This window comes from Lithobates pipiens, unplaced genomic scaffold (genome assembly GCF_037356315.1).
Source record: "Lithobates pipiens isolate NorthernLeopardFrog02 unplaced genomic scaffold, aLitPip1_a1.2 Scaffold_1, whole genome shotgun sequence".
Taxonomy (NCBI): Eukaryota; Metazoa; Chordata; class Amphibia; order Anura; family Ranidae; genus Lithobates; species Lithobates pipiens.
Genome location: NW_027507685.1, coordinates 9644558 through 9659619, shown reverse-complemented (window position 1 = coordinate 9659619; position 15062 = coordinate 9644558). Strand labels below are relative to the sequence as shown.

Genomic DNA, 15062 nt, shown 5'->3' with positions numbered 1-15062 from the left:
AGATTAATGGATATCAACTTGTCAGCTCAGGTTTTAGAATCCTCTCTGACCTCTGTATTAGCTGCTTGAATGGAATAAGCATATTTTTGCTAAACACCATGCAAGATATTACCCTCAGCAGATGTAACATCCTTTCTTCTTTCTGGGAGCCCTTGTATTGAATAGAAGTCTTTATTTTGGATAGTTTATGCTATTTGGTCCCATTTAGAGTTATACATAGATATCCTTGGAGGATATCTCCTGACCCGGAGTACATGGGGCTATGTGGACAATTTCACGAGAAATGGTGTAGTTTGCTCTTATGGTGGTGCTATATCCTTGATGAAGATAATGTTTAAATTGTTTTAAATGTATTGGATTTCCCACTCCATAAACAAGCTGTAACTGAACCTGGAATGTTGTGCAGTTGTGTATGGTTTTGGATAGTACCACCTAGCAAACGACTTTGTATAGTGAAATATTGACATGGATGTTTTTATGAATTATTGGTCCTTATGGAGGTCTTTTTAATTATATGTAAAAAATAAAAAAAATAAAAACATTTATATTAATAATAATAATTAATTAATATAATATATTAATCTTTGAATAAATTTGGTTGCCATAATAAAGTCCCATAAGAGGAACAGTACAATGTAATATTATGACAAAGGGATGATGGCAACCCTTGCCCACAACTAACTGAACTACTCCTATGAGTGGAATAAGCTGGTCAAGTACACACAGTGTGAGCCGAGCAAGACTTTCCCAGGTGTATTGCTGATGTAGCAAGTCTGTAAGAGAGTTTGCAATCCATGGTAAATATCATAGCCATATCTTTGGGGCACAATAGAAAAGATTGCATCAGAAATACATGGACACACCACTACAGCTCATAACCACTTCAGCCCTGGAAGGATTTGCCCCCCTAATGACAAGGCCATTTTTTGCAAAACGGCACTGCGTCACTTTAACTGACGATTGCGCGGTCGTGTGATGCTGTACCCAAACAAATTTGATGTCCTTTTTTTCCCACAAATATAGCTTTCCTTTAGTGGTATTTCATCACCTCTGTGGTTTTTATTTTTTTGCGCTTTAAACAAAAAAAGCAACAATTTTGAAAAAAAAAATATTTTATATATATATATATATATATATATATATATATATATATATATATATATTTATATATAATAAATATCCCCCAAAAAATGGAAAAAAGGAAAAAAGGAAATTTCTTCAACAGTTTAGGCCAATATATATATATATTCTTCTACATATATTTGTTAAAAAAATTGCAATAAGCGTATCTTGACTGGTTTGCACAATAGTTATAGCGTCTACACAATAGGGAATAGATTTATGGAATTTTTATTATTAATATTTTTTGAACTAGTAATGGCGGTGATCTGCAATTTTTGACTGTGTGTTACTGCGACATTGCGGAGGACAGGTCAGACACTTTTGACACATTTTTGGGACCGCTGACATTTATACAGCGACCAGTGCTGTAAAAATGCACTGATTACTGTGTAAATGTCACTGGTTTACACACACAAACACACCTCCTTCTTCTGGCTCTCATGTCCTCGATTGCGCGTGGCCATTGCGACCGCAGGCCACGCGCATCGGGTTTCGGCAGCCACTGAAAAGGAAATGTCACTTTCACCAGTTATAATCTACAGGCGACCTTTGCAAACTTTACAAATAGTCAGAAATGTCTTTGCTACTAACTTGAGAGTCTTAAAGATACAATTAATTCAAGGTGCAGAAACCTTTTAAAATGAGCTATGGAAAGGTCTCTGTAAAACAGTTTCTCAATCGACACCTTTTTTTTTGTTGTTCAATTTTCAAAGCGCCTCTGTATTGTGTAAAGACATCTACTCACTCTGTGCAACTGGCATTTTGACCTTGAAATATTCTTTATGGTCTTGAATGGCTTACACAGTACTGTACTTTGCACACTAGGTTTCTGAACTAGTGATATGTATCCCTTGAAGTACTTCTGACAAACTCTAACAGATTCAAAGGGTACCAATTAAATAAGCAACTTGAAAGGAAATGCAATTTAATAACATTGCAGAGTTCACACCTTAAAATATGTAACCTACCTCTGTAGAGTTTTTAAACACTCTAGTGTATCATAATATTTAGTTCTGAAAATCATATATTTCTAAATGTAGTTAGGAGTAATGGAGTAATTGTGGTGCAATATGCCTTTCCTAAAGCTGGTCATATATTATACAATCTGATTGTACATTCCCACATAAATCTACCTATGTAGTGCAAGGGTCTGCCAGATTGGATAAAAATCAATTGCATAGATTACGTTGGTCCTCATAGTACATTATATTTGGTAACTAAAGTTGATTGTGCAATGACTGTATTCAGATTGTAGCGTGAATGATGACCCTTGGACTTATTTACAGCAACAGTATTTTGATCAGACTAACCCAGTTTTTATCTATTTTTTAGACATTTGAACCAATAAGGTGCCAATAAATGTGTCTAGTGTAGTAACAATATTAACCAAAATACATGTTCCTTGAGTTGTCAGATATAAGATAAAAAGCTTCCCTTGTGATGTCATAAAACTTATTTGCCGGTCTCTCCAACTGGGCAAACACAGCATCAACAGCAGATTAACACCTCAACTTCATGTTACAACAGTTACATAGAGGGAAGAGAACAACAAAAACACCAAACACGACAAGCCAAACCTTGAAATAATTTAGATTGTTTCAGCTCTCTGCAGAGAACTTAGATTCACAAGTTACTACATGTATCTCTCACTATTAGGGATGGTTCCGATGTTCGAGTTGAACGTAAGTTCATTGAACAAACAAACATATGGGGCGCTCGTGGAAAAAATCGCCTGCCACGGAGCGCCCCTTAAAGCACTGCGAGATTGCAGTGCATTGACAGCTGCAGATTGGCCAAAGCATGCACCTGACTTGCATGCTTTGACCAATCACTGTGCAATGTGCTGTGGGAGCCATGATTTCCCAAGGGCAGGGTGCCTTTGGCCCATCATAGCTCAGGGGCTAAGTCCACGCCCCACACTATATAAAGCTGCTGCTTACACGTCGGCCGTATACAGTATAGAGATTGAATGGAGATTAGGCAGGGTAGTAAGTGTAGTATATATGCAGTCTGTGTAGTATATATTATACAGTTAAGAGTATATAGTGCAGTCAGTGTACATGTACATCCATCTTCAATCACTCGGCGAAAAGGACACAAAAACTAAAAAAAATGTAAAAAGTTTCACCTCCATGGGAGGCCTCCATGCAACTGCTGTCTTTTGGCTTTGACAGCTTCTATATAGGCAAGGGTGGGGCCACCCAGTGATGTTAACTGAATGACCCCCACCCCCTTCTGACATCATAAGACGTCATGTGATGTCATAGGGGGTCAGGGTCATCCAGTTACATCAGCGGGTGGCCCGACCTTTACCTATATAAGAGTTGTCAAAGCAAAGAGAAGGTAGTTGTCGGGTGGCCTCCAATGGGGCAGAGTTTTTCGGGTCTGTCGGGCTGCGATTGATGGTGGATTTACATCACGGGACACTTTTTTTTTTAATACAGGAATTGTCAATAATTGTCTTCTGTGGTTTTTACTTTTTGACACTTTTTGTTGGTGAATGGGTAGGGGTACAATGTACCCGATACGCATTCACATGGGGGGCGGGATGTGGGGGCCCCCTTATTAAAGGGGGCTTCCAGAATCCTATAAGCCTCCCTGCCCACAGAACCCATCAACCACCGGCCAGGGTTGTCGGGAAGAGGCCCTTGTCCCCATTAACATGGGGACAAGGTGCTTTGGGGTGGAAGGCGCAGAGCCCCCTCTGCCCCAAAGCACCCACCCCCCCATATTGAGAGCATATGGCCTGGTATAGTTCAGGAGATGGGGGACCCTCGTTCATCCTCCCTATCCTGACCTGCCAGGCTGCATACTCAGAAAAGGGTCTGGTATGGATTTTTGGGAGGACCTCGCAGCAATTTTTTAAAAAATGTTGGCATGAAGTTACCCTTAAAATCCATACCAGACCTGAAGGGCCTGGTACGGACTGGGGGGGGGGACCCTACACCGTTTTTTAATGATTTTTTCATCTATATTGCCGGGAGTTGGCAATACATTACAGCTGCAAGCAAGTTTGCATTAAATTTTTACTTTTAGAAATGCCATTATTGCTGCGGCATGTTCTATACATCACCCATATGTGCCAATTTACATGCAGACTAAGGGGACAGGCACAATATTTAACCTCCCTGGAGGTTTTCCCGAGTGTAAAACAGGCGCAGTATGTGGAGCTTAGCAGGCAATAAACTGACACATTTCATCCTATGGGACTTCAACTCGGGTGTACTACTGACCTCTGTACACTGCCATACATACTGCTGACCTTTGTACATTGCGAAGAACTACAACATTGAAGACATCAAAGGTCCCTTGGTGTGGTACCCATGTTGTAGATCTCCACTTTTCAAAGTTTGCCTACCCCTGCTCTAAAATATATACCTAAAACAATAAAAAAAAAAAAAAAAAAAAAAAATATATATATTTAAAACGCATATCTTGCAATACCTTATTTAAATCATAACTATACCAAATACAAAATCAGTATATCATTCATGGAACAGCAAACCCACAGATTTATGGTACAGAATTACCCCCAAAAAGAAGAGGGAGAAGATGTTCAGCCAGTTGTAGGTTTTTCCCAAATTTGCAATTATATACAGTGCCTTGATAGCATTAATTAGGGAAGCAGCTAGGTAATTCTCGAGGATAACTGGATTAGCACTAAAACTGTGTCTACACTATATTGTAGATGGGAGCTTCTAATTGCATGATTTCCAAGCCAGGGGAACCGAAAAAGTGGTGCCCCTGCATGAGCAAATGAGCGTGATGACATCATTGCACATATTCCTCATCTTTTGAAGACCACTACATAGATACCAGTTTGCATTGTTCCAAACTGTCTTATGCATCACCATAGAAGCACTAACTATTTGCTACTGCCGGACTAGAAGTCCAATCTTCACCCCTCACAGCAGGCATGCCTTGCAGGGCCTTCAGAGACTCAACTTCCCCAAATGGGATCAGTGCTCTGGACCTGTACAGCATCCCACCAGTGAGATCACTGGATATATATTACCCTGGAGATCACTGCCCATAGGATCCAGTACAAACATGATAGGCGACCCCCGCTTTTACATGCAAGGTCTGAGTAGTCTTTCTTGGCCACCCGACCATAGGTGATAAATCCAGATAAAGTCTTTCCCTACCCAAGCAGGGGTGTTCAGAATAGACCATACATAGCCCACAAAAGGAGATCTTCAGAGGAACATCCGTTTTTTTTCCAATTTACCTGAAGGGGGCAGCATAACCCAAGTAGTCATAAATATTAAATGTTCTTTGCACTGAGGTGTACTATTAAGAAAAAATACACATGTGGTATAACAAAATATCTGAAGTTTTAACGCACAGATGAACCAAAATTTCAACAACCTGAAAAGTTTGCACTTATGCTTGCTTTTATAGAACTCAGAATATTAGCAACAGTGACAGAACAGCAGTGGTTAGCAAGGCTACCAAGTAATTCCAGATTTAGTTCTAAAAATGATCCAGATATGTATATTTTCCCACGTTCTGATTTACTGGATATTTCAATAGCCCTGTTTTGTGCTAGTTGACATGGCTCTCATAATCACATTAGACTGTAAGCCCTTGTACACACGGAATGTTTCTGATCGGACCGTTTTGTCTGATATTTCGACTGTGTGTGGTCTGCATCGGACTGTTTCCGTCGGACATTCCAACAGACCAAGTTTTCCAACTTGTTGGTAAAATTTTCCGACAAAATGCTCCGTTCGGACATACTCCGATCATGTGTAGAGAATTCCGTTCGGACAAAGTGCCACGCATGCTCAGATCAAATTCCTACATCAAAGCTATTGGCTACTAGCCTGAACGTAGTCCCGTTGCAACGAAATGTCATCACGTTCTGAACGATCGGATTTTCCGACAACTTTGTCCGACCGTGTGTATGCAACAGTTTCGGGCAAAATTCGACAGACAAAATCCGACGGATTTGGTTGTCGGAATGTCCGACCGTGTGTACAAGGGCTAAAACTAACTGAGAAACAACCAAATAAAATGGACTAATGTTACCTCTGAGAATAAATATATAGGTGATAGGCTTCACCTTGTTTCACTACACTGTGAGGGGAATTTATCAACACTTGAGTAGACAGAATCTGGAGCAGCTTTGAATTGCAACCAATCAGCTTCTATTTTCAGGTTGTTCAGTTAAGCTTTGAAAATGAATATAGAAGCTGATTGGTTGTCATGTGTGGCTGCTCCAGATTCTGGCTGCTTACGTTTTGATAAATTCCTTACTTAATTTTGTTTTCTATGTCACATTAGTATTCATTGGTGACACTTCAGTATACTTTGCAGAGAAGGAGCTCTGACCACAACTTTAAAATGTCACTGTTCACTGTTAAACAAAATGTCACTGGTCATTGTTAAAATATAAAATGGATCTCTGAAAAATAAATGTGAAATTGCAAGAGCTGTGTGTGTATATATATATATATATATATATATATATATATATATATATATATACTGTATAAATAAATAAATAAATATATATATACTGTTATATACAATATTCTAATGTCAGGGCCTTGTCATAATTCCTTTGCCCCTGGACAGAAGTGACAAAGCCTGAGTTCTTGGAATAACATTGGACCAGTCCACCCAAATATGATATTTTAGTAACTGGTAGATGCTGGACAGTTAGAATTTTTTTTTGTTTCTCAGACAGTGTCAGACCTCTGCACCTCTGGTCTTAGGTCAGAGAAAGTACTTTGTAGGGGGTTATAATTTGGTATTTTTTTTAAATTCACAATATATAATGGACGATGCAAAAGGGGTGTAAACGCCCAGTTTTGTGGGGGAGGAGCAAATGTATCTAGAGACATGAAACAACATCCAGTACTGCTGTTTTAGCCCAGATCAGGTGAAAGTTTCATGTCTACAGGTCAGGCATACAATTATCAACTTGGAACAATTGATTGAAAAGGTTAGGACATTTGTTCCAATAACAACTGTCCTTTATGAGATATTCCATCAGCTTCCCCTTTAAATGCCTTTCACATTGCATCGCCTATAGCGTCGGTGGTAAAACAGCTAAATTTTTAGTGGCCTTTTACCGTCGGATATCTGGTGCATTTCGGCCTCTAGTGAGGCACTTTTAACCCCTGCTAGCTGCTGAGAAAGGGTCAAAACCACCCGCAATGCGCCGCGATAGCGATTTCATTGATTTCACCGCTCCAAAGAAGCTGCTGGCAGGACTTTTCCTGACGTCCTGTCAGCTCACCGCTCCGGTGTGAAAGCCCTCGGGCTTTTACACTGGAGGCAATGGTGCAGCTGTTTGAGGGCGGATTGCAGGCGCTATTTTTAACGCTATAGCGCCTGAAAAATGCCCTCGGTGTGAAAGGTGTCTAACCGTGGCAGTAAGACAACTCGTCTTTTGAGCTCAGTGTTCAATAATTAAAGGTTGCCAGGAAAAATGCAAGAACAATGGCAGGGATATCACAATGCTGATGTCCCAAATAAGTATGAAGAGCCTGCGATGGACTTCTGACAGATGCAGGAAGTCTCTATAAAGCAGCCTGAAAATGTTATTAAAAAGTCAAAGTTTGAAGATAAACTTAAAACAAACATTGCATTTATTATTGTTAAAGTGCAGTTTTAGGCAATTTAATTGTAGCTTGTAAATGCCAATAGAAAAGAAAGGTTGTATTGCATACAAAGAAGATTTAACAGCCAATAGCAATGTAAAAGCGCAATAGACAGAGAATTAACAAAGGAACAGATAACAAAACAGAAATAGAGTGCAAGCCAGTTATGCAATGACAGAAATAAAGAGACAAATGCATGAGATGAAAAGCATGAAGACAGAGGTAATAAACTGCTGCTGCATGTGTCTTCAGAGCAAGAAGTTATTTTTGCATAGCAACATATGTTATATGCACCAAGCAGATGACCGTAAAATGAGATATGCAGCAAAAACACGGTAGACCTCCAAGCATTGCTGAAACAAAAAGACCCTATGCATTTTACAGTCTCAACATGGTGAATATAAGTTTAAATTGGCATGTATAATGGGTTTTGGTCTCATACCAATTATACATGGGTGATGGTGGCTAGCAATATGATTTAATGATGACGCTTTGCACTGAGTGAATTGTGAAGCAAGAATAACTGAATTAAAAAATGGTTGATAAAGTTAACATATATACACCATGGCGTCAGTGTATGACCATAAAATGCAAGAAGGTGATGGAGTGATAGGGAACAAACCTTGGAGAAATATCGCATCCTTGCTGCATAAAGGCACCCAGGGAAAACCAAAGGCTGTTAAATATCCCAAATTCATTTGGTGGGTCAGGAGGATTCTGAGGGTCACGAGCTTCATCCGTGTCCTCCAAGTGCCATTCATAAGGGCTGAATCTGCTCACAAGGAAAAGAACTACACTGACTCCGATATATGCAAAAACTATACACATCCATATTTCATAGGCCAAAGGGTCCAGGAAGGAAAACACTCCTGGTTTTGATTTTTGAGGCTTCTTAATCATGATGGAGATGCCAAGGCTCATAAATGGTTTTGAAAAATCAATCACTTCTTCCCGTACCAGAGTAATGGTGAGAGGGGCAACAGCTATGTCTGCTCTCTGAAAACAAAGAAAATAGTTCAATAAGTGCACATTTGTTTAGTAAAATGAAGCATCAGTTTCAAACACTGTGTCCGGAGCTCCCTAAATGTTCAGGACTTGTTTTGCTGGTGTATTGAATGCAGGAGATAGCTTTGGTATAACAGGTGACAATAATGATATGAAATTAAAACAGAGAATGACCCACTGACTAGCCCTTACAATACCTCTACAGGCAGAGAGAGACGGAAAGAGCAGGAGGAAAGGAAATGAAAAGTGTGGAGAGGATGAATAAAATATTCCCCTAAATTACTGCTTACCTATTGTAATACAATGAATAGTTCAGCTATGAATAATTATTAAAATTATTTTAAATATCTTTGAAAACTTTCCTTATCTTAATATACATTTTACTGGTGGCACTTCTTGTCTTTTTTATTTTTATTAGTAATCTGATGTGCCTGTTTATTTCTTTGTTGCATGTCAGATAAGATAGCCAACCCCTAAACAGTAGATAAGACAGAAATCCGTGTTCATTTAGCAAAGGAGTAGAGGATGTTCCCTTTTCAAGGTAAATAATTGTAAATAAAATAAATCTGTGTTCAATATGAATACCCAATCACACACAAGTGAAGTTTAAAGAATTAGTTCACCTTTTCACAAAAATGGAAAGCTGATATAACTCAATGCACCTTCCCCACACCCTCGGTCCCTGCTGCACTTATCTCCTTCCTTATACCTTCCTTGATTATCTTATGCTTCCTGTGTAGCATCATGGTGGTGAGTGGGGATTGGCCAGTGCCAGCACATGACTGTACTAACACTCTGAGTCACCCCAAAAGAAAGAAGGGTGCAGAAGAGCATATCTTTCAAAAGCACAAAAAGCTACATCAGCCAGCATGGGGCAATGAAAGCTTTCAAAAAGGTAAGTGCAACGGCAACCAGGGGTGTGCAAAGATTGTTGTGAGTTAGTTCACCACTAACCCTTTAAATAGTTTTTTTTCTAGCACATGATCGCATGATATGAGTTTCATCTTTATTATTAACATTCACTTAATAAAATGAATATTCACTTTGCTTCTAAGTAAAACATTTGTATTTCTTTATTAGCCCCAATACGTCATTTAGTTATCAAAGCTATTCGAAAATGTAAGAATAAGAATCATTTTCACTTAAGTTTATAAATCTAGTAAAGCTGAAGTTTAGATCATTTTTTTTTTAGTATACAGCTTCAGCCACATACAGTAATTTGCCTCTAGTGTGTCCTACATCCTGCTAGCTGCTGCTTACTGTAAAAATCCTCCTTTCAATCATGCCAGATCCCCCTCACAGTTGTGAACTTCTAGCTCTGCATGGGTTAAATCAGTGGCTGTTATTGTAACAAACTCCCAATGCTCGCTCCCCCCTTCATTTCCCTCTCCTCCATTACCAAAACTATTTTTTTTCACAGAATGCAACTCATTCTGTGAATAGGGGAGAGGGGAATGAATACCAGGATCCACCCACCATTCATAGCATCCCATGGCTTCCAATACCATATTTTTGCCGACGACACTCAAATTTATCTCTCTACCCCTCAGCTCACTCCGACAGTTTCCTTGCGTATAAATTATTTTTCTAACAGATATATCAGCCTGGATGTCACACCACTTCCTCAAATTCAACCCATCCAAAACCGAGCTCATAATTTTCCCTCCCCCCACTAGCCCATTCCCTGATCTCTCTGTCAAGGTTGATGGCACAACTGTCTGCCCATCCCCTCATGCCAAGGTTCTAGGTGTAATCCTGGACTCTAAACTATCCTTTCGGCCCCACATCCAATCACTGTCCAAATCTTGCCGCCTCAGCCTCTGCAAAATCTCCAAAATACACCCCTTTCTAACCAATGACACCACTAAGCTCCTAATTCACTCCCTAGTCATCTCCCGCCTCGACTACTACAACTCGCTCCTCCTTGGCTTACCTGTACATAGGATATCCCCCTTCAGTCCCTTATGAATGCTGCTGCCAGGTTCATCCACCTTACCAACCGCTCCGTGTCTGTTACCCCTCTGTGACAATCCTTCCACTGGCTCCTGCTCAACCAACAAATTAAATTCAAAATACTAACAACAACTTACAAAGCCATCCGCAACTCTGCCCCCAGCTACATCACTAGCCTAGTCCAAAAATACCAACCAAATCGTTCTCTTCGTTCCTCCCAAGACCTCCTGCTCTTTAGCTCCCTTGTCACCTCCTCCCATTCTCGCCTTCAGGACTTTTTCCAAACCTCTCCCATCCTATGAAACTCCCTACCCCATTCTGTCTGATTATCTCCTCCTCTGTTTGCTTTTAGACGATCCCAGAAAACCCATCTCTTCAGAGAAGCCTATCCTGCCCCTACCTAACAACTGTACTTTAATTTTCTTCATCAGCTTCTCCCCCACAGCTATTACCTTTTGTATCACTTTACCCTCCCTCCTAGATTTTAAGCTCTAATGAGCAGGGCCCTCTGATTCCTCCTGTATTGAATTGTATTGTAACTGTACTGTCTGCCCTCATGTTTAAAGTGCTGTGCAAACTGTTGGTGCTATATAAATCCTGTATAATAATAATAATAATAATAATATTACATGTTGCATTCTGTGACAACAATACAAGGAGTTTTATTAATGGAGGAGGAGGAGGAGAGGAGTAATGGGAAGGGTGAGTTTCAGGAGTCCTTCAAGTCAAACCTATACAACACTGCAGTTCACAGCTCTGAGGGGATCTGACTTCTCTAAATAAGGAGGGGCATAAGGTAATAGTATGGTGGTCATAGTATGACAGGCTCCTTATCGGAATAAATATTCCAAGAAAATTACCTAAAAGGTTCTTAAACGAGCCAGGGAACTAGCAGTTTTAAAGAGCAGGTTAGCAATGGCAGCCTAATATTGCCTTTGCATCAGATGTTATCAAAAGATATTACAGTAAAACCTAAGATTGTTTTCAATGTTGTTATATAAAAGCAATTACATTTTGCAATAGCCACAGATAAAACATTAAAAGATTAAAAAAAATCAGTTGAAAAACTTCCAGCCAGTTTTTCTTCCCACCCTTCTACCTTTAAACAAAAGTTTTATTTTGCTCTCTGTATATACACAGATTACTTATAAAAGCACAAACCATTGTTGGAAATAATATGATAAACGGAACATAATTTATCAAACCGTACAGTAGATGCATTTAGTATTTGGTTGCATATCTGATGTAATGGTAAAAGGTTCTCTGCACTGGGTGGATCTGCTTGTCTTTTGTATTAAGATCATAAATCAAGAATGAAGCCATTTAAAATTGCACATGTAGCAAGTGTTTTCTGAAAAGTACCAGTTTTGTTTCTTTAAAGTGCAGAATTCATTATTATTTCATGACATTCACGCCAGCTAACAATCCATAACTCAGGAAGCATCAAGCATTAAGCTTTTAAGGTAAATCGGTTTGGATGATGTACGATGTTAAAAAAAAAAGAATGTAAGCAATTTTTAAACAAGACTCAGGGTCATTATTTTTAAAATATTTCTTCAAGAGGCTAGTGCTGGGACAAAATCAGCTATACACTGCAGGCTATTTAATAGAAAATGACAGATTGCTTTACATTAGCTTTCAGGCAGACTGGCTGAGATCTTAAAATTGACTTGACCAAAGTTGGGTCCAGTTTTGCCCCTGATGAAAGCAAGTCATGCCTTGCCAGTGATACGTTTTCCCATGTGTAAAACATGATGCGTCCCTCTGTGAGCATGTTGGAAAATCTTTTCTTCTATTATTTTACAAATAAAAACGTGTTCATCCATTTGTGGTATATTCTTCAGACAATGCAACAGTGGCACTTAGAGACTGCTGCTGTAAGTACTGGTGCACAGAACTGTTCCTAAAAGGTCAGATTGTGCATTTCCGTAAAATAAAACCCAACAAACAAATAAAGGACAAGCCTATATAAAAAACGTAAACACACAGTGGGGGTTATTTACTAAAGGAAAATCCACTTTGCACTGAAAGTGCACTTGGAAGTAAAGTCGCTGTAGATCCGATGCGCATGATTGGATGATAAAATCAGCAGATCTTCCACTCATTTCAGTTCTACCCCTTACATTTAGAGCGACTGCACTTCCAAGTGCACTTGCAGTGCAAAATAGATTTGCCTTTTCGTAAATAACCCTTACTATCTCACAAAAGTGAGTACATCCCTCACATTTTTGTAAATATTTTATTAAATCCTTTCATGTGACAACACTGAAGAAATTACATTTTGCTACAATGTAAAGTAGTGAGTGTACAGCTTATACAGTGGTGTGAAAAAGTGTTTGCCCCCTTCCTCATTTCCTGTTCCTTTGCATGTTTGTCACACTTTAGTGTTTCGGAACATCAAACCAATTTAAACAATAGTCAAGGACAACACAAGTAAACACAAAATGCAATTTGTAAATGAAGGTGTTTATTATTAAAGGTGAAAAAAAATCCAAACCATCATGGCCCTGTGTGAAAAAGTGATTGCCCCCCTTGTTAAAACATACTATAACTGTGGTTGTCCACACCTGAGTTCAATTTCTCTAGCCACACCCAGGCCTGATTATTGCCACACCTGTTCACAATCAAGGCATCACTTAAATAGGAGCTGCTTGACACAGTAAGGTCCACCAGAAGATCCTTAAAAGCTACCCATCATGCCGAGACCCAAAGAAATTCAGGAACAATTGAGAAAGAAAGTAATTGAGATCTATCAGTCTGGAAAGGGTTATAAAGCCATTTCCAAAGCTTTGGGAATCCAGCGAACCACAGTGAGAGCCATTATCCACAAATGGCGAAGACATGGAACAGTGGTGAACCTTCCCAGGAGTGGCCGGCTGCCCAAAATTACCCCAAGAGCGCAGCGATGACTCATCCAAGAGGTCACAAAAGACCCCACAACAACGTCCAAGGAACTGCAGGCCTCACTTGCCTCAGTTAAGGTCAGCGTTCATGCCTCCACCATCAGGAAAAGACTGGGCAAAAATGGCCTGCATGGCAGAGTTCCAAGGAGAAAACCACTGCTGAGCAAAAAGAACATCAAAGCTCGTCTCAATTTCTCCACAACACATCTTGATGATCCCCAAGACTTTTGGGACAACATTCTGTGGACCGATGAGACAAAAGTGGAACTCTTTGGAAGGTGTGTGTCCAAGTATATCTGGCGTAGAAGGAACACTGCATTTCATAAAAAGAACATTATACCAACAGTAAAATATGGTGGTGGTAGTGTGATGGTCTGGAGCTGTTTTGCTGCTTCAGGACCTGGAATACTTGCTGTGATAAAAGGAACTATGAATTCTGCTGTCTACCAAGAGATCCTGAAGGAGAATGTCCGACCATCTGTTCGTGTACTCAAGCTGAAACGAACTTGGGTTCTGCAGCAGGACAATGATCCTAAACACACCAGCAAGTCCACCACCGAAAGGCTGAAGAAAAACAAAATGAAGACTTTGGAGTGGCCTAGCCAAAGTCCTGACCTGAATCCTATTGAGATGTTGTGGTATGACCTTAAAAAGGCCGTTCATGCTCGAAAACCCTCTAATGTAACTGAATTAGGACAATTCTGCAAAGATGAGTGGGCCAAAATTCCTCCAGGACGCTGTAAAAGCCTCATTGCACTTTATCGCAAACGCTTGGTTGCAGTTGTTGCTGCTAAGGGTGGCCCAACCAGTTATTAGGTTTAGGGGGCAATCACTTTTTCACACAGGGCCATGATGGTTTGGATTTTTTTTCACCTTTAATAATAAACACCTTCATTTAAAAATTGCATTTTGTGTTTACTTGTGTTGTCCTTGACTATTGTTTAAATTGGTTTGATGTTCCGAAACACTTAAGTGTGACAAACATGCAAAGGAACAGGAAATGAGGAAGGGGGCAAACACTTTTTCACACCACTGTATAACAGTGTAAATTTGCTGTCCCCTCAAAATAGCTCAACACACGGCCATTATTGTCTAAACCGCTGGAAACAAAAGTGAGTACACCCCTAAGTTATTTTGAGGGGACAGCAAAATTAAACTGTTATACAAGCTGTACACTCACTACTTTACAATGTAGAAAAGTGTAATTTCATCAGTGTTGTCACATGAAAAGGTATAATAAAATATTTCCAAAACTGTGAGGGGTGTACTCACTTTTGTGAGATACTGTATAATCATTCAGTTTGCTGCCTAATACTAACCCATGTGTAAATTACAGCCTTCCTTAAGATCTGCCATAAACAGCAGACAGCAGTCAGAAATAAAAGCACCAAATTTTGTTTCTTATGCCGCGTACGCACGAGTGAATTGTCCGGCGTACTTAGTCCGCCGAAACGCATTTCAGCGGACA

At 39.7% G+C, this 15062-nt stretch overlaps 1 protein-coding gene across 4 annotated transcripts in view; it reads right to left on the bottom strand.

Annotated features, from left to right (window-relative positions):
* Positions 1-15062, bottom strand: part of GRIA3 (glutamate ionotropic receptor AMPA type subunit 3) — a 388948-nt gene that overhangs the window by 23041 nt on the left and 350845 nt on the right. For 3 of the 4 annotated variants that reach the window (XR_013272422.1, XM_077478276.1, XM_077478200.1), the window contains exon 11: positions 8356-8729. The exons of the other annotated variant lie outside the window; for it this stretch is intronic. Coding sequence is in view for 2 of the 3 variants with exons in the window: in XM_077478276.1 (XP_077334402.1) it covers positions 8356-8729 (374 nt within the window). In the remaining variant the exon portion in view is untranslated. The remainder of the gene's footprint in view (positions 1-8355; positions 8730-15062) is intronic. 4 annotated transcript variants of the gene reach the window in all.